Source organism: Mauremys mutica, chromosome 2 (genome assembly GCF_020497125.1).
Source record: "Mauremys mutica isolate MM-2020 ecotype Southern chromosome 2, ASM2049712v1, whole genome shotgun sequence".
In the NCBI taxonomy this organism is placed as follows: Eukaryota; Metazoa; Chordata; order Testudines; family Geoemydidae; genus Mauremys; species Mauremys mutica.
The window spans coordinates 118,658,771-118,679,598 of NC_059073.1; the positions used below are offsets into that span (position 1 = coordinate 118,658,771).

The window sequence follows — 20,828 nt, forward strand, 5'->3', positions numbered from 1 at the left end:
TTCTCAGCTGCCTTTTTAAACACTGATCAGAAGTTGCGGTAAGAGGGTGCCAGGAAGCAGAGGGGAGAATGAGAAGAGAATCATAAAAGGAAGAAAGCAACCCCAAAGACAATACATTACCCTGGAAATGGACATGAAGGAACCAGCCTAGTGACATGAACTCACCATTATGTCCAGATGTGACAGTGCTTTACATCGGAGGCTCCATAATGCTAAGAGATCTCAGGAGAGCACAGGATGGAGAGGAAGCCTTGGCACTGAAATCTCCTGAACTTTGGCCCATTTACACCATAGTCTTTTCTTTAAGAATTTAGACCTAATTCAGTAAGATGCTCAAAACACGTGCCTAACTTTAAGCAGGCGAGTCATCCTAGTGACTTCAATGGGACTGGTCACCTACTTACGTCACTAAGACCTGCTTAAAGTTAGGCATGTAGGTAAGTACCTTGCTGAACCAGGGGCCTTAGTTTGGTGAACTACGTATTCTATTCTCCTCACAAGCCTTTAAAAAAAGATCCATGTAACAGAGTTTGCAGAAGAAGAAAAAAAGGCTAAAATTACATGAGGTTCAATACTGTTGAGAGCCATTAGAGTTTAACCGGCTGGGATGGTAACCCTCGAAGTTTGATATAGCACCTAGGGTGACATCCAGGGCTACATTCTCCTTCTGTACCCATGGGAGTTCTCCCAGTCTTACTGCATGTCAATACATGAGGAAAGTGCAGAGGGCATGATTCCAAAGATTTTTTTTAAAACCATAGTTTTTAAACCTTTCACTATTAATCATGGACCAAACCATAAAGCACTCCCTGTGTAGTCATTAGATTCTATCATCTTAACACAGGCTATTAAATCAACCCTGGATTAGGAACAATAGACTAACAGTACTACACAAGAAAGAATTTCTCTCTTTTTCAAATAAGCCAACCAACATCTCAGTTTTAATTTTTCCCTTTTTTTGAAAATCCACAAAGGTTCAACATTACCTTGTTGACTACTAGTCTGCCAAACCCCAGGTTTTAAATTAAAGTTGGCTTGAGCTAAAGTGCTCAAAAAAGCGCTTGAAACCACAAAATGACTAGTTATTTTTTTCCTTTTGTCATTTTATAATCTGAGTGGTTATAGTCAGAAAAGCAATTATGTAGAAACATCCCCCTTTTGCCCAATATATCTGCTCCCTCTGGGGCTTTGAATCATATCTTCTGATTTTAAAGTAGTAAAAGCTTGCTTTTGTCAGCCAGCTCTGCAGAGTTAATGGAAGTGAAAGTGGAGTCTATTCTGCCTCAAATGTCATCAGCACGAAATATCAGCCAGTTTCCAATTCTAGAATGAGACTCTGCACTTAACATTTCAAATGTGCTGTACAAACATTAACAGCCCTCACATCATCGTTGAGAGGGAATGAAACACCTGGCTCTATCTGAATATATTAATTATACACTTTGTGCTAAATGGCTGAGCCTACTGCTTTTAAAATCTGTATGAATAAGATGTGCTTACTTATGTTACTGGGGGCAAATTGATCACCAGGGTAACCTAGTGAACAAGCATGACACATACTTTTACAAACAGTCACTGAGGAACTAAAGCTGGTCCCAATGGAGCTAAGTCCAATGATTATACCTGTGGGATTGGATGTGGCTTCTTAAAGGGGATACAGCTTTACAGCCCTGCATGGTGTGGAGCTAAAGCACAGTATGCAAGCTACGAGTGACCCCAGACAGAGAATTCTTGGACGGACGGACGGACACACACACACACCCTCCAGAGCATTAACATCAGATGGGCTGGAGGCAGCTGGCTGAGAACGTTCTCACTTTCTGATATAAAGCTTTCATTGTACCTAACCTGTATTCCTGTAAGTAAACTTTCAGTCATGTTAGCTCAGCTTTTCACAGTGATTAGGCTTTGTTTAGGATTTCGCTCATTATCTGTGTAACATAAACATTGCTTTTATTTAAGTAACTGAAATTGGCAGGGTAGGTTATTACATGGGGATGCTTATAGTCTGGGGTGGGTGGGGGTTGCTCTTTGAGAAGGAAACTGGCTTTTGACCTTAAGGGAGGCAGAAGCAGGAATGCACAGGCAAGGGATTTGCAATGCCCTCCCTCAAACAATGCAGCTGCAAACCCATGGGTTCCCCCATAGCCTACAGAATTCCCAATCCTCCTACCAGCCTGCAAAGAAAATACCTAGTCTATGAGGAAATCCCTGTCTGATTGGCTGAAGTGGAAGAATAGGGGAAAGAAGCCAATCAGAGCTCCTGCACATGCTGATGGATAGCCTAACTGTCATTAATGGTAATGATAATGGCTACAACCCTATTGCAGGTCACCTTTTAGTACATGCTTTTAGGTTTCTAAACGTTAATGTAGCATGTGGGTTCTTAACTAGCGACTGGCCGCAAGTTACTTGGCCCAATACAGGGTAACTGGCTAAAATGTAACGGCCTGTGATATTCAGGAGTAGATGAGCTAATGGTCCCTTCTGGCCTTAAACTCCACTAATCTATGAATTACATTTTAAGCACAAATTCAAAACCCAGTCTAGCTGTTACATGGACATTTCTAAATCACTATCATGCGTGTGCAAGTTGTCTCCAAGGAGCCCACTGATGGACATTAGTTAAGTTTCAATAATATTCACTAAGTTTCACAGGTTTTTCTGAAGATAAATGAATCTATTGTGAGTTTATGTTGGAGTACAGTAAAAAAAGCTAAGGAGTTTACTGTGAAAGAAGGGGGCAGTATAAGCAAAATAATCAATCTCAATTGCTCCAGAAATGCTACCATTTGATCAGGAAATAGAAGAGATGCTCAGTACGTTCACCAAAAATATATCCCAAAAAGGAAGGACTTTCAGCTTTATGATACGATGCAGAGCTGGTTGGAAAACAAAAGATATTTCCTCAATTTTCATCCAAATTTCAGAATTTTCCAACCAGTTTCAATGAGACAGGAAATGCTTTTCTCTTAAGCCTGTTCTTCAACCATTCCTATATGGCTTACGACTCATGCCAGTTAAGAGGTAGGCAAGACTATATGTGTGCTCTATGATGTTCAAGCTAGACTTTTTTTAAATGAACAAAATACCATTAACTGATGGAAAGATGGGGATATATTGCAAAATTTAAAAAATAAAAAGTCAACACTGGTGATAAGATGCCTGAGATCAAATTTAAATCTATTAGCTCTGCTTTTGTATCATCGAGCAGCTCTAACAAGGGTTTAAAAGGTACATTCCATCCTTCCATGTGCACAACTCACTTTCACACTGAGAAACCTAGCAGCATATTGCCTTGAAGTCTAGCCTAATAATGTGATTCTTTGGGTAAAAACTGCACTATGCTACTATGCTTTTTCTGAATTACAGAAGAGAATCCATCACCGCTTCTTAGTCAAACCTGGACTAAAAATGCACGCACAGAGTGGTGTAAATGGTAGTATTTCAGTACTTAGCGATGTTTGTTAAATACCTGATATTTCATGCCAGCAGCATTCTTCTAGGGAAATGTTACTCTGCAGCAGATCACTGGTCCAAGGGATCTGAGGTGAAATCGTGGCCTCATTGAAACAATGTCACTAATTTCAATGAGGCCAGGATTTCACCCATGGACTCAGGAAGTCTCTAGTAAAAGCAAATGTTACATGAACATTCTTCTCTCAGGCTCTTGTAAATGTAGCATGCTCCTCTGTGCTAATTTCATTTTATTTTGGCCATGCCCCTTTTGTGCTTTTTCACATATCAAAGCAAATGAAAGATCTTAGAAGAGAAAAGATGTCTGATCTCCAGAGAAAACAGATGCTGCAAAAATTACCTGTAATACTAGATACCCTGGAAACATCTTGAGACTGAGTAGAGCGGTTTCGATTCTGCTGCCTGCGCCTGCTTGTGGCTGACCTAGTGGTCCGAACATGAACCTCACTCACTTTGAAAAAGGCCACCATGAAAGGCTGCTTGTCATAAGGGCCATTTCGGCCTATCAGGCCTGCTGCTCTAGGGTTTACACTGAGACCTTCAAATGGAACAACAACAACAAAAGAAAGAAAAAAGGTGTGTTAAAAAATCACAGTCTTGAATAGTTTTTGCTAGCAACACAGACACAGCTGCTCTCCCACAAGTAGCATTCCCTTTCCCCTTCTTTTCGGTTCTCTCTCCTCTACCCCCTCCGCCATAGCCTGTTGTCTTCTTCATGACGTTCTTTAACTTGAACTCTGAGCTCTTCAGAGCAGGGACCTTATGAATTCTTATAGCATCTCTAATGCTGTGTATAGGCATTGGTATATTACACATATATAATTAAATGCCTAAATCTGTTGTAAAATTAGTGATGACACTTCTGAGCCACCAAGAATAGAGACATTAAGGAGAAAACCTTGGGAAATTTTGAGGGGAAAAAGGCTGGATACCTTTCCCATAAAGAGTTTAGAGTTGGGGTGTAGCTCCTACAGATAGGTGGACACTAGCATTCCACATTTTTTTTTGGCAAAAAGACACCAGACAATCTCTCATCTCTTGCTTGATCCAATAGGATGAAGAAAATGGAAAAAAGTGGAAGGCAGACATGATTCCACACCACTCCATGTTGTCATTCCTTTCTTACATTCTCCTTCCCCATCTTCCATCCTTTTCTTCCACCTTCCCACCACCAACCTCCCTTCTTCCATCTTTCAAAGTTGCCAGGGATTGTAAATGTTACTGTTTCTTCTGCAGCTCTCAGTCCCACAGTCCGCAAAGCCATTCCCACACATGGAATCTGATAAATTGCATCTCATGGTTAGAGTACTACACTGGGAGACAAACTCATGGGTTCTATCCTCAGTTGTGCTACTGACACTCCATGTCATGCTGGACAAGCTACATCTATGCATCAGTTTCTCCATCTGTAAACTGATGACCATAATACTTCCCTACCCCACAGCACTATTGCAAGGCTTAATTAGGATCTGTAATGTGGATCACAATCCTTAGTGCTTTTCATTCATGTTAGTGAAAATTCTGCGGCTGCTTCTTTCAGGAGGCAATGCTTTTATCAGCAACTGATAGACTGAAGGCAGTGGGTGAAACCCTGGCTTCACTGGAGTCTATGATAGATGTGCTTTACCCTCTGATGTTTTTAGGGCCAGCTCAGTAGGAAGGATTCTGGGGTGGCAGAAACAACAACTGCAGCAAATCTAACATCAGTTTTAAAGCCATTGCACATCTTAAATGTGGACCTCTTTTTTTAAAAAGTTACACTGGAAAATGTTTCCATCAGTTTGAAAAAATAAAAAAATAAAACTTATTTGGCTGGATTTTCAGAGGTGCGGAGGTCAAAGGGAGCATCAGAAATGGAGAGTATCTGCAAGCCAGGCCACTTGTGTATGGGGAAAGTGGCATTCCTATGGGCTAACTATGCCAGGATCTACATATGTAATACATACAACAGAAAGAACTCAAAGTACTCTAAGTATTTTAGAGAGACGCATAGAAGACCATCAGACAGACAGTAAGTAGCCTTCAATCTGTGCACTTGAATGCATTGCCTAGTCTATCACTTCACAGTTGTACGCTTGGATACATTACCCAGACCATCACATTAGGGCTGATGGCTATAAACAATTAACAAAGACAGTCACCTGCCAGATGAATCAAGTAAGTTGGTCTGTAACCTACCATCCCTGGTCACCACACTCAGCTGGAGCCCCATGTTGTGCTGAGGGTTCATCACCCACATGTTACTGGTGGCAGTGATGTCAAACTCCAGCCAGCCTTCTTCTGAGGCCCACACTGCTCTGGTATCCAGCAAAAACAGATCAGAATCTCTGCAAAAGAGAACGGGAACATGAGGGGGGTTCCAGATTTCCCCACGTGCTTCCACTATTACAGTAGTGGGAAGGGTCGAAATTAAAATATTTCTCATTTGTTACTATAATTTCACCATGAAAAGGCATGTGCTTCTGCACATAAAGTTCAAAATGTTACAAAAATGTAGCTGTTTTCTAGGCTTGTGGAACCCATACCAGCTACAGAAATGCTAATACTTAGGACTGTGTGTTAGTAACTGGATTTTAGTAGCTGCAGCTCATGAAAGCTCATGCTAAAATAAATTTGTTAGTCTTTAAGGTGCCACAAGTACTCCTGTTCTTTTTGCAGATACAGACTAACACGGCTGCTACTCTGAAACCTGGATTTTAAGCCTTACCCCAGCGAGGCCTGGATGTAAATAGAGTCTAGCAGGGCCGCCCAGAGGATTCAGGGGCCCCGGAGCAAAGCAATTTCAGGGGCCCCTTCCATTAAAAAAAGTTGCAATACTATAGAATACTGTATTTTCATGGGGGCCCTCTCCCCCCCCCCCCCCCCAGGCAGCCCTGGAGTCTAGATTGTACAGTGGCCAAAAGTCATTACCCTGTCTATCTGTTTTCTAATATTTATCCCTATTTATGTAAAGGGCTACAATTCTTATGTGTGATGAGCCAATATTGCAACAGTAATTTGGATCTCTGACACCAATCCTATCACTATTTCTTTTGCAAAAACACATTACAATTAATAAGAGCGTAAGGAAAGTGAGAAAACAGGTTACCTGTCCCCCTTCTTCCATCAAAGATTAATTACAGAAAAAGTTTTGTTTGAGTTACATTTTATTTTTGGCCAAATGCTATGTCATATTGCCCAGTAGTTTGGTTTACATGAGATCACACATGGAAAAACAGGCGCGTCAGTATACTGGGGCTCTTAGTGCAGCCACTTTTTATAGTGGAAAGGCTTTGCTCCTCCCTCTGCTAGTAACCACACTCTGGGTTGACTCAGCAGCCTTTCCACAGGGGAAATTCTGTGACCTTCACCTCCAGTAGCAGCAAGTGGTGGGGCTGGTTAGCTGCTGTATGCTTTGGAAAAACTCTATGGTTGCAAGATTTGGGCTTCACCAGGCATGCTGTGTACCCTGGAGCACAACGATTGTAGAGGGATTAACTGCTGGATCAGCCCAGAGTCTTAATAAATCTTCCAGATTGGTCCCTGGCACCCTCTGAAGTGGGCTACACAGGTGCAAGTGGGTCCTCTTAGTCCCTGCACTCTGTCTCTCCTCTGAATTTCCCTCTTCAATCTGCTTCCTGTAAACCATCTCTGCCCTCCTCCACCCTAACATGCTTCAGCCTGCCTTCCTCTCACCCACAACCCTAAATAAAAGACACATTACTTCCACCCAAAACAAATGTGTTTGGTCACAAAACTATTCGGAAACATGTACGGAGCAAACCTACGCTTTCACAAACACTCATAAAACATCAAATTAACAAGGAGCATGGACAGATCACGTTGAAATTCAGGGCCTGATTTGCCACTATCTTGCATTTTAGGAAACCTTTTACATATGTGTGGAGTGAGTGAAAAGTGGTGTAAAATGCGACCAAATCAAAATTCTCCATTTTACACAATACTAGCTTTTTACACCCACTTTGCACAGGTATGAATGGTCACATAAGGCGAGAAAAACACTAGAAAAATCAGGCTGTTCAATTCAACTAATTGTTCACAAATAGGTTTACAGCTTATTCAATAGGCCTGAGTTAATTTTTTTAATTATCAAAAAAAAAATTCCTCTAAAAATTCTCACCATTTTCCAGCCAGCACCACTATTCCACTAGCTCTTCTCCTTGGTACAGGTTTATGAAGCCAACTATTGAAGTATTATTCCACAGATGTTATAGGTGACACTAGTAGAAGCACCTATAGTTAAGGTAGCCTGATACTTACCACTATAAGGCCTGTTTTCAGCTGTTGTAACTTTATCAAAATAACTACTTGTGCTGACATTTTAATTTTCAGGAAAAAAAATGGTTTAGCTGTTTCCAGGAACAAAATTAGGAGAAAATGTTTTCCTCATGTTAAAAAATGTTTCCAGTCATTTCACAAAGAAACCCTAACACTTCATGCTCTGGAGCAGGGATTTGAAATTTGGCAGAGGCCTTCTCTAAGTAGGGATGTGCCTTTTGCTCTCCCTGTGAAAATTTACCCAAATTTGTCCATGCTCAGTAAAGACTCAGAGTTTAGCAGCTAAATTCTCTGAAGATTCCATCTGCACCAAGGATGCTTCATCCCCACATAACTGCTACAGGGCAATCTGACTGTTTGTATGCCATCCCCACAGAGCAACAGAGCATGCACCGTCATATGGCTACATGGCAGGGCAGAACTTTCCCTGGAATTGCTCCTCCTGTCAATTGAAGGCCACTGTGGATCCAGGTCCCAAAACTACAAGCAGCCCCTCCTGTGCTTTCAGGCTTCCCTGCTGGCATCCAGGCAGCATGGAGAAGAAAGCCTAACTGAAATGCAGAAGGGTGAGAAGAGACAGACTGAGAAAGGGACAAGCTGGAGTGGTCAGGCTTGGGGAGGATGGGAACAGAAAGGGGTCTGTAACCACTACAGCACACTCCCCTCAAGAAATCAGTATTAAGCCTAGGTCTCAACATTCCTCTGCTGTCTGAAAATATCTGTGAAACCCACTGGCACAATGTACATCTGTCTCATCCTCCTCCTGTTGTTAGAGACCCCCACAGAGAATAATAACCTACTACCACCACCAATTATTCTGTTAGCTCAGATGGTCTGTGTTGCAAATCTAAAGGTTCTAACCCTGCTGATAGGTAGTGGGGCGAGGGAGAGGGGTAAATATGGTTCTCCATGAGTAATTTTCTACAAACTGAAAAATGTCACCAATGCTAAGATCGTACAATCAAGCACTTGAAACTTAAAGGCCTGTGCAGCCTTAATTTTGTTCCCGTCTGTGCATGCATGATTGTTCAGGAATTAATCAGGGTTGTGTAGCAAATGAGGCCACTGCCCATAAGCTCCTTGCCTCATTTATGGAAGAAGTTGGAAGTGAATGAGGCAGGGGATGGCAGGAAGAGAAAGGAAGGTCTGATGGCTAAGGCAGCTGAAAGCTGCCCTGGGGAACAGGATTCTATCCCTGCCTCTGCCACAGAATAGTCACTGAAGCCAAATTTTTCACAGGTGGCCACTAAATACATTTTCCTCATTTCCTAAGTGCCCAACTTGAAATACCTGAGGCCAGATTTGTGGATGCGCTGAACAATCACAGCTGCAACAGAAGTCGATTGAGCCCAGTTCTGAATATATGAAGTGCTGCAAAATGCTAAATACTCAGAAAAGTTAGGCCCTTAACCATCTCAAATTGGGCACCCAAAATTAGTGAACATGTTTTACTTTAATCCAGGGGTCGGCAACCTTTCAGAAGTGGTGTGCTGAGTCTTCATTTATTCACTTTAATTTAAGGTTGTGTGTGCCGGTAATACATTTTAACTTTTTTTAGGTTTCTCTCTATAAGTCTATATATAATATAACTAAACTACTGTTGTAGGTGAAGTAAACAAGGTTTTCAAAATGTTTAAGAAGCTTCATTTAAAATTAAATTAAAATGCTGATCTTAAGCTGCTGGCCTGCTCAGCCCACTCCCAGCCTGGGTTTCAGTTCTCCTAGGCCAGCAGCGGGCTGAGCGGGGCCGGCGGCTGGAACCCCAGGTTGGCAGCGGGCTGAGTGGGGCCGGCGGCTAGGACCCCAGTTGGCAAGGGGCCGGCAGTCAGAACCCCAGACCGGCGGTGGACTGAGTGGGGCCGGCACCCCAGACCAGCAGCGGGCCGAGCTGCTCAGCCCTCTCACGGTCTGGGGTTCCATCCGCTGGCTCCTGCCAGCCAGGGTCCCAGCTGCCAGCCCTGCTCAGCCCACTGCCAGCCTGGGGTCCCGGCCCTGCCCACATACAGTGGGTACCTACCTTCTCCCTGGTTCTGGCCCATTCTCTTTCTCTCTCTCTCTCTCTGCACTGAGCTGAGGGTGGGAGTGCACTGAGCACAGGGCTGGGAGTGAAGGAGCAGGCTAGGGGTTGGGGTGCAGGGTCTGGCCAGGAGCTAGAATGAGGGAGGGGGCTCAGGGTTAGGGCAGGAGGTTTGGGTGTGAAGCGATTACCTGGGCAGCTCCCATTTGGTGTGAAGGGTGCAGGTGGGAATGGGGAGGGGATGCAGGAGCTCCCATTTGGTGCTCAGGGTGGGGATGTGGGGGGTACAAGAGTCAGGGAATGGGGTGTGGAGGGGCTGGGTACGTGTGGGGAGTGCAGGAGTCAGGGCAGGGGGTGTGGGGAGTGAAGGAGTCCGGGCAGGGGGTGTGGGGAGGCTGGGTATGTGTGGGGAGTGCAGGAGTCAGGGCAGCGGGTGTGGGGAGTGAAGGAGTCAGGGCAGGGGGTTTGGGGAGGGTGGGTATGTGTGGGGAGTGCAGGAGTCAGGGCAGGGGGTGTGGGGAGTGAAGGAGTCAGGGCAGGGGGTGTGGGGAGGCTGGGTATGTGTGGGGAGTGCAGGAGTCAGGGCAGGGGGTGTGGGGAGTGAAGGAGTCAGGGCAGGGGGTGTGGGGAGTGAAGGAGTCAGGGCAGAGGGCTGGGGGCGTGTGAGGGGGTGCAGGAGTCAGAGCATGGGGTGTGGGGGGGCTGGGTATGTGTGGAGGGTGCAGGAGTCAGGGATGGGGTCGTGAGGGGGATGCAGGGAGCTGGGATGCAAGGGGGGTGCAGGGGTCAGGGCAGAGGGCTGGGGGGGGAGGGCTGGGATCAGGGGGGTGCTCCCAGCCCCCTGCCCTGAGCAGCTCACAGCAGGGGGCTGGAGGGATACGCCCTGCTCCTACCCTCCTTCCCCAAGGCCGCTCCTGCCTCCCTTCCCTGCCTCCTTACCGGTCTGAGCAGCAAGGGCGCTGGGGCTGCTCTTCTCCCCTCCCTCGCAAGGGCCATCGGCGGTGGTGAGGGAGAGGAGGTGGGGCTCGACACAGCACGCTGGGGGAAGAGGTGGGGGAGAGGGAAGCTTGGCTGCTGGCAGAGCCTGCTGTACAGCAGCGGCCGGCAGGACCAAGCTTGCTTCTGCCCCCTGCCCCCGCCAGAGAGAGCGGTAGGCAGGGGGCGGAGAAGAGTGGGCTGGGTCGGGCAGCATTTTTAATGGCACACTGCTGCCTGCCGGGGTCTGGCTCAGCCCACTGCTGGGGTTCAGCAGCGGGCTGAGCGGGACCCCGGCAGGCAGCAGCATGCCATTAAAAATCAGCTTGCATGCCATCTTTGGCACACGTGCCGACCCCTGCTTTAATCTGTCGGTGCCTCGGTTCCTCATTTGTAAAATTGGGGTAGTGAAGATTGATTAAGGTTTGTGAAACACACTCATGAGGAGTGCTATAAAAAAAGCCCATGAGAAATATTAATTAGTTCTTCAGAGCAGGGTTCAAATAGTGTGCCATGAGTAAGGCCTTGAACAATAAGGATAAAACAAAATATTCAATAGTTAGCCATTCAGTGAGCACCGTCCATCCTGTGCCGTGAATGAGATAGGGCTCCTGTGGAAAAAAATAGTTTGTGACCATATTATTAAAAACTGTATTGTACTTTTTGCATATAGGAGCAGCAGAAAGGTAGGAATGGATAGGGGACATGGACCAGGCAGAGAAGACTGGAGGGAGCGAAAGAGAAAGACTGTTAGTGGAAAGTCAGAAATGGGCAAGAAGTGGTCTGAGCAAGCTACCTATGACCGGATAGGAACGAATGTCTACAGCACAGACTCAAGACAGACGGAATCAGATGCTATCACTGATCCACGCACAAACTTCTCTTCATTTCAAGGACACTATGTAGTCTCCTGCATATGTAGAGAAAGAGGACTTTTGAATTCAGTATATAGAAGTGAAGTTCCAGCACCATAATGAACCATTTCTTAACACTTAGTCAAATTGTCCCTAGTATTTTATATCTATAAACAGTTCTCTTTTTCTGCATTTACACTGTGCTCATCATCACTGTGATATCTGAGAACCTAATCAAGATTTTAATCATACTTAATACTCAAACTCCTGCAAGTAGTTAATTCAGTAATGTTTGTGCAGCCCATTAAACATGTAAAACACTGTATAAGTGATAGGTTTGTATTATTATGGGGAAGTAAATAAATGGGGGGGAACTGAGGCAGTGAGGTGAAGTGATTTTTCCCAAGACTACCCTGCAAGCCAACTGGAGAGATGAGAGTCAGGAATTCCTCACTCAGCTAGGAGCTCATTCCTTTAGACCTCATATTATGGGTCTGACTCAAAACTCACTGAAGTAAATGGGAGTGTTTCCACAGCCTCCAACTGACTTTGGATCAGGCCCTGCAAACAAAGGTCAAGACAACAATTGCAAGTGGCTGAAAGAATCACACAGTCTAAGGGAGAAGTATGATTTGTCTGTGAATCATAAATTCTGCCCTAACTCCAGTACTCTGGAAGAGAATCCATTTATAAATATCCAGCTATAAATATCAACTATAGCTACTATTCTTAATACCAGAATCCTGGTCATGTAGTCAGGGCATTTATGGGAGGAATAGTTTGCATCTACACCTCTACCCCGATATAACGCGGTCCTCAGGAGACAAAAAAATCTCACCGCGTTATAGGTGAGACCGCGTTATATCGAACTTGCTTTGCCCCCCCCCATTTCTTGTTCCCTGACCACTCCCTCCAGAGACCCCTGTCCCTAATCACCCCCAGGACCCCACTCCTTACCCAGCCCCCCTGCTCCCTGTCCCCTGACTGCTCCGACCTCTATCCACACCCCCTGACAGGGGTAGAGGTGTAATTATGGTGTTTTCCTCTGTAATTAAATACTTCGTTAGCTAAAATCTCAATAAACCTTTCAACAAAATGTCTGTGGGTGTTAATTCATTTTAATTATTTAACTAAACACTAATTATCTTATATTTTAGTCAAGTGGCTAATCTTTGTTATTATAGTTAGTGAAATTGCCAGATTAAAATAATTTCTCTCTGTCCTGAGTACACATTATAACATGGAATTTTGCCACAGGAAAAACACCAGTGCTATAAAAAGCTGAATTTTACGAAGTATATACTGGAAAAAGGTTTTCTGTTTTCCCAACAGTCCTTTCTCCCTCCGCGTCTCCGTCCCCCACCCCAACTAGGCAGAAGTTTTCCCAAGAAAGCAGTGAGAATAAATACAGCTCTCACCTTCAAACGACTAAGTTAAAGGCCTCTTACTTTAATTACGGATGAGGAACAACATTTTTGGCTCAGCTTCAAAGCTCACAAGCACCCAGGTGTTTAAGGGATTGTTACGCATTGACAGCCATTTACTGAGGCATTAGTTACTATAAGTCCCTAAAACTTTCTTCAGCTGAACATTTTTGTTTACTTTTCTTCAAAGACAAGTTGACATAATAGTCTAGACTGCATAACGTCAACCTCAAAGGAGATTTTCGCACAGAAATGTGAGGGGTTTTTACTGCATTATTTGTAAAAAATTTATATCCTTTCTTAATACTTTTTTGTATATCACATTCAGTCTACAGTTTGCACTACTTCAGATCTCCAGAAAAATTATTCTGGGTGTGATACTGCTGATTCATCATCAAGATCTTTTCTTCTGAACAACCAACACAAACAGAATGAAAAATTGTATCGACCATAAAATGTAGTCTTGCAGAGTCAAGATTTTGAAGGTACAGCCTAGCACAACTGTAAATCAAATTCTTTCAGTATGTTATTTTTAGTGTTGCCTAGATAAAAATCTTAAAGAGTTTGCTGACATGCAGGACATACTGTATAAATTGTGTGTAGAACATGATGCATGCAAAGTTATAACATGAAATATTAACAACTTTGCATTTGTAAAGCACCTTTATTCAACAGATCATAAAGCACCTCACAAATTAGGAAATTGGAACTGGATCCTGCAAAGAGCTCCATGTAAGGGAACCCCTGGGCCTGTGAGAAACCAAAAGAAAGTCAATGGGCTCCGTGTGCGTGCAGGGTCTCTCCACATGGAACTCTTTGTAGGACCAGGCCCTTAACTCTCATAACCCTGACAGGTAAGTATTATAGTATTATTTCCCATTTTACAAATGGTTAAACTGAAAAAATATTGCCCAAGCTCACATTAGTAGAGTGTGTTTCTCCTGACTCCCAGTCCAGTACTTTAATCAAAAGACCAATATACTCTAAGTAGACAATGTCTCATCTCAGAATTCAGTTGATTTTGCACCAATAGGGCTTTTCTTTGTCCTTAAAAAAAAAAGGGATGGGGGAGCTAAAGAAGTTTCCTTTATATTCTGGTGGAAAAGGTAACTAGCTACAGGACTGAACATTTATCTGCTAAATTCGCCCCAGAACATTTTGACTTTTAAACCACTTTAAGCACACATTCACACCCTCCCACCCCTCCCACTCAGGAGTAAATATATGCACACTATATACAAATCTGACCTTAGCTTGAGACAGATTGACGTTAACTTTGCCATTTGTTTTGAACAAACCAATTCCAATCCAGTTGGGGACAGTTATTTTCTAAACTATAAACACTGCTTGCAAATCAATTTTCCCTTTAGATTAGAAACTCGGACAGTATTTGTATAAATATCCTGTTGCAAACAGAAAGACTTTACTACCACTAACTGACAGCTAAAAATAACGACAGTTTTAACCCCTTAATGGAATGATGTTCTGTTGCAGGAGAACACACTATATAAATGGGAGAAGTGAAGGACACACCCCACCCCAATTTTATCATGTGGGAGAAATCTTTCTATGCACATCAAGCTACCATATTTCATTCTTGATACAAATGAAATTGTTTAATAAATGTTGACCATTAAGGCACCATATCCTTCCTTCCTTTGATCTTCAGCTCAAGCCATTGCTTCATTTTTTTTTAAAATAGATTAGTTGTTTGGACAGTGTAGGAGGGTTCTGAGGTCTGTACTAACAGGATATTTACACTTGAAAAAATAATAATCATCCCAACCAAGGGCTGACATCTTTGATCAACCATAAATCCTCTCAGCCCTCCCACTCCTGACCCAACACTTCGCCGAGAGAAAGCAAGAACATTTCTGAGCAAAAAATATACATAACGGTCTGTTTCCAGAAATAAATCTGTTTCTTCCCTTCACTTTTCATGTCTCCCTTAAATGAGTAACCCACTTCCAAACAGAGATGAAACTCAAATTCCCTCTTCTGTTTCTACAAACTCAGCATTCTATATATATTTGGAACACAAATGTAAATAGGGTTGAATTCCTCTCTGTTCTGCCTCAGCATCATAAAAGGTTGCATTACTACAGTCTGCCGTGTTTTGTGAACTAGAATGTCTCTCCCATTTATAATGAAGCTGGTCACAAACACTTGAAAGTCAGTGAGACTTGTGTCCCCTACATTCTTTTGGTGCTTTTGACAATCTCTCTTATTTTGTGTATTTAAAAAATGAACACTCTGGTGCTGAAAGAACCCAGGGATAGAGAATAACCTCTTGGGACATGTCTACGTTCCAATCACGGGGTGTAATTGTAGCTTGAGTAGACCTACCTGAGCTAGCTTTAATCTAGCTAGCTTGGGTGACAGAGCTTTGAAGCCATGGCACCACGGACGTCAGAGCAGGTTAACCACCGAAGTCCTGAGTATTCTGGGTGGGCTTGTACAGACAGCATGGAAGCCCATGCTGATGACGCTTCAATGCTACTGATATCTGATTCTAGCTAGCTCAGGTGTGTCTACATGAGCTGCAGTCACATACTATGATTGCAGCATAGACATAACCTCAGTCTTTGAAAACTTAAAGGCTGAAAGGAAGCAGAAGCTGATGGATGTATTGTTTTATAAAATGTTTCATTTCCACCTCCTAACCTCAGACTAGCCTACAATTTGTTTCAAAATTTAGACTGCTACATTCAAAATAAGTCCAAAGTTACTTCAAATCTGTTTTACAAGACTGTTTTCTACACAATCACAAAATCTATATTAACCATTCAAAGGGGATGCTTAAGGTAGGTCAAATTTCTGGCCAAACTTAAGTTTAATTAATCTTTTCTCAATGTTCTGCTGACATCATCAGTGGGTTTTGTAATGAAAAAAAGTAGTCTGTAACAATTATTTGATTTTAATCAGAAATTCAACAACTAAGCACTGTTTTTAACCTTACAAAGGACTGGAAGGGGAACCAAAACATTGCTGACACTATTGAGTCAGTATAAAAATATTTTCTTTTTTAAAAAGAGAATGTGCTTAGACCACACTGCCCTGAATGCCTACTGCAATGTCTCCAGGTGCCATGAGTATCATTTTTACTTTTTGATTGCTTTAAATAAAGGCAATGATTTTATGCTATTTTAAGAAGAACTGATATGACCATTCACTTCCGTTTTGTTGCTTTCTCAGTACATGCCCAAATACAGAATTATAGAGCATTCATCTACGAGAATTTCAGTGCAAGGTCTGTACACTGTAACATCTGTAAGCTTGTCATCAGCCTCGTCTACAATGGCGAAAATAAGACCCATTATTCAATACCAAGTATCAGAGGGGTAGCCGTGTTAGTCTGGTTCTGTAGAAGCAGCAAAGAATCCTGTGGCACCTTACAGACTAACTGTTAGTCTATAAGGTGCCACAGGATTCTTTGCTGCTTATTCAATACCAGTACAGTTCCATCAATAGTAAACAACAGAAAGGGCTCAAGAGTAGGGTATTTTTTTTAAACCCCTATATCATCTAACTCCACTTAGGAAGGGTTATTAGCACTGTCATAAGGTCCCAATAAGCAAAACCTCTATGAAGTCAGTCAGCAGTTTTATTTTTCCTTCTTAAGAAGAGCTGAATAACAGTTTTTATTACATGCTTCTGAACCAATGGACACCTCCCCCCCACCCCGAGTCCTGAGCGAACCTTGCTCCTTACCAGGTATCTTTCCTAAAAGACTTGTTCCTATCTCCAGAGTGTGTGTGTAGGGGGATTAAGGTTGCATACAGTGGCTCATTCTTTTCCCTGATAAGTTCAGGGGCACCTTTTTGGGGTGATTCACTTATTTTTGTCCCCCTCCCAGGTCTCTTCCCTGCAGTTTCCCCTTTTCTTTTTCTTGAGACACTCAATCTTCTCATCTGTTTCATTCGTTAACTGAGGCTTCATCTCCCCAAATTCATGTATTCATGGATTCTCCCCTCCCGGTACATTCACGACTTTTCTTGCTCAAAGAAACGCAGAGCTTTTCACATTTCAGTGACTCGCTCAAATCCAGCCCAGATCAGTAATCACCAAGAATTATCATCACTCAAAGGTGTTTCATCAGCCTATAGAAATGAATTGTTCCTTTTCCTAGCAGATTTGTGTCTGCATTATAAAAGCCACTGTTAAACTGACACCCTTGTTGGCAATCTCAAGAGGAAAGATCAATGCTTGAACGGACATCTTATCTCAGCTCTAAAAGTGAATCCTCTTGATCAGGATTGACGAATAATATCTGGCAGCAGAGCAGTGTGAGAAAGGTGCTGCTGCAGCTTCTTGTGCTGTATCTGTTTTAGATGGATAGATAACTGCAGTTTTGTCAATCCACCACCTCGCACACAAGCACTAAAATTCATTTTTGTTCACCCCAAATCCAGCTAGAATTTCCCCATACTTCTCTTCAATTTAGCTGAGTTAAAGATCCATGGCTAGAATTCAGGATGTCTACAGACTCTTCTTCATTTAGTACAATGTCATCAAATGTCAGGAAATATCAGGTCCTTATTCAAGCCATTAGTCTAAAGGAAGTGTGACAACACAACCTTTTAAGTAAAAGGCAGCTGTTCTTTTTTGGCTTATAAGTCAGCTGCTGGAACTCAATACAGGCCTTACAAACGTTTTTTTGGCTCCCTTTAAAAAAAAACTATTGCTTTTTTGCTTTTCAGCCATAAAAACACTGTTCCCAATAGACAAAGAAAACAATATATTCCAAATGAATCACTAAAGCAAAACTTTAGCCACAACTTCCGCATAAGTATTTTCATCACAAGGAAAAGAAAATAAGTGGTCTGATGATCAAAGGATAAAAAGTTACTCAAAGCAAGTGTGTTTCAAACTTCATATAGGGCATCCAAAGAGACTTCAAGACAAGAAGATGGGATGTGTTTATGTGTGGATTTTCCTAGGTACAGATGTTGGCGAGCACCTGTAAACAAGTACCTAGTGTTTGCCTTTAAGAGAGGCATGGGACAAGTGTACACATTACACTCACCTGGTTACACATTTGGGTCTGGCAACCACACCCTATAGTGTCAAAAATGTAAATAGAACCTATACTTGCAGAGTGGCCAGAAGCACTCTTGCAAAACAGTATCCATTTTTTAAAAAATGAAAAAATCCACAACTACTTAAGCTAAGAGTAGAAGAAATAAAGTGTGCTCTCTAATGACACTGAGAATATATGGGCCTAATTTTTCCCTTGTCACTAGAAGCCCAATCTGTGTAGACAAGTCCTGGGCATGCATCCAAAGTGCATGTTTCTTTAGCTAGAGCTCATCCTCTGCCCCCTCTCCCCCCCCCCGCAACATAAATATATACACATTTTTTATATACATACACACACATACATACACACATATACATAAAACACACACACATATATAAATAAATTCCTTAAGGGAACAGATGAGTAAGGATTAGTAAAGAGCTATGGAGATCTGGGTCACCAGTTCAAATCTAGCCCATGTTAATAGTGACTGAAAATTGCTGTCTGTTTGGCCTAGATGAAACTTCTTTAGGATTCTCAGTTCAGATTCTAGCATACACCTCAACGTCACTACAGGCACCCTTGTCGGCAGTATCAACAGGAAAACACCACTGAATGGAGAGACTTGAATTACTTTCTTGATCACTCCAATTCCATGTTGAGGTGCTGCTGGCTGCAGGGTACCATTTCTGTGACTAAACAGAGGGCTGCAGTAGCCAGGACTGTCAATCTTGCATGAGTACTAAATTCCCAGTAAAAAGGTACATTTATCTCCTAACTCAACAGTGCAACCTACGTTCAGGCATTGTGTTTATTAAGATATTATTTGAAATATAGATATGGCATGTCAATAACATCATATACAAAACTACTAACAACTACTTTGAAACAAAGACTTCACCAGCCTCTAAGAAATGGGAGTATTAATTGCTATGGGCCATATCAGAGTCCCATTTCTCTTCATTAGTTTTTAAGTTATAATACTTTACTCAATTCACTCTACTATAATGTTACATACAAACAAAAGTTATCAATGCCCCGTAGTGGAAGGAATGTCAGACCTGCTGAAATATGCATTACTATGGCTTGCTCTAGTGACTGGTGCACAGAAGCTATACTGAAGGCCTAAAACTACATTAGTTAGTTCCTTCAGCTCCAGTGATGGAAACATGTATTTGTGGAAAAGTCCTGGGTTTTGGTCTTTCAGCCTGTGTGGTCACAATGAACAGAACAGCCTACATGTCCATGTAATTTCTACCATTGCTCCCCACACCCCTTCCATATCAGCTCATATATACTTCTAGCTAGCAAACATGAGATTCCAGCAGACCACAACTTAGAAAACCCAACATTATTCCCTTCAAACATTGACATTATGCATCCAATTATTTCACTCCGTTTCTACAAATGCCACTCCTCTCAGCTTCAATTAGTGAATGGTTGCTCGGTCTTCACAACATTTATTCACCTAAGGCATGGCCCCAAAAATGACATCAATGGAAAGTCTGAGAAAGAAACATCACAAAACACCACCACCTTGCAAACCATCACAAGGAAAAGAAAATATTTCCTTTTAATGCTGTAGTTTGCTGCATCTTCTCTTTCCTTTTATTATAGGAATAGCATCATTAGCCAGTAAATTGCTTATGTGGCTCAGATTTACTTTGACATTTAACTGATCATTAATCTCATTTTTGTCTTGATGCTTCACTGCCATGAATGTTATCCCTTAAATATAGCAAATTGTTTCAGATTTCTTATAATTTTTGTGCCACAAGTTCTATCTTCCCTATCTTTGCCCTCCACATCTTATTTGACACCAGTGGCCTACCAGCTGTCACCGTACTGGTTGCAAATTCTGCTAAGTATCAACACGCAGCAAAGTCCAGGGCTTTCTCGTAGGCAGTAGATTGTCTATATCACTATATTTTGAATGTCCATTTGTCTATTAGATTCCTGTTATACAATAGTCAAAGCCTCGTATAGATAGGAGAGCCTATGGCCTGATAAAAAGCCCAATGAAGTTAGTGGAAAGACTACTATTGATTTCAAAGGGCATTGCATCAGGCTCCTACTCAACAGTATTGTTCAACATATGTACTATATATATATATATATATATATATATATATATATATATAGTGACAAAGCTCCAGGTCTATGTTGGTGGGTCCCATGCTTCCTGGCAGTTTCAGTGGCCTCAGAAGCTCACTAAGGCCCTCAATATGACCTCCTTTTCCCAGTATGGCGGCAAAGATTGCAGCTTATTGATCTATTTTCATCACAGGCAGGTATGGTAGGTGGGAAGGTGGAATACCCACAGTCTCTGTTGCTCCTTAGAGCTCCATAGGCACCGTTTGGTCTCCTACCTGGACCAAAGTCTGTTTCCTCTCTCAAGGGATCTCTGTAGATCATGCGGGGAGGAAGGGGGGAACTCGGGTCCGCCCTCTACTCCGGGTTCCAGCCCAGGGACCCTAATGATAGCAGCTGTTAGCGCTTCCCTCTTCCTCTGACGCTGCTTTGATTCCCTGGGCCACTTCCCCGTGCTCCCCTTTCCCAAGCTTCACCCTTACCTCAGGGCTCAGTAATGCTTCCTCTCCTCCAGCTCCTTTCACCTGGGCTCCTCTCGAGAGAACTGGCAAGGAGAGCTTTTAAAGCAGTATAAGTGGGACCTTAATTGGTTCCAGCTGTCTCCATTAGCTTAACAGCCTTAACTGACCCTTTGTCAGTTAATTGAGGTCACGTGCCAGCATTAGCCTAACAACCTTAACGGGTTAAATTGG

The 20,828-nt window shown here is 42.7% G+C and overlaps 1 protein-coding gene across 1 annotated transcript in view; it reads right to left on the reverse strand.

The window, feature by feature from the left end:
* The window catches only part of BMP6 (bone morphogenetic protein 6), a 167,710-nt gene that overhangs the window by 11,929 nt on the left and 134,953 nt on the right, over positions 1-20,828 (reverse strand). Inside the window, exons 3-4 of the mRNA XM_045003746.1 lie at positions 5,656-5,804; positions 3,818-4,015 (exon numbers count right to left, since the gene is read on the reverse strand). Coding sequence (XP_044859681.1) covers positions 3,818-4,015; positions 5,656-5,804 — 347 coding nt within the window. The remainder of the gene's footprint in view (positions 1-3,817; positions 4,016-5,655; positions 5,805-20,828) is intronic.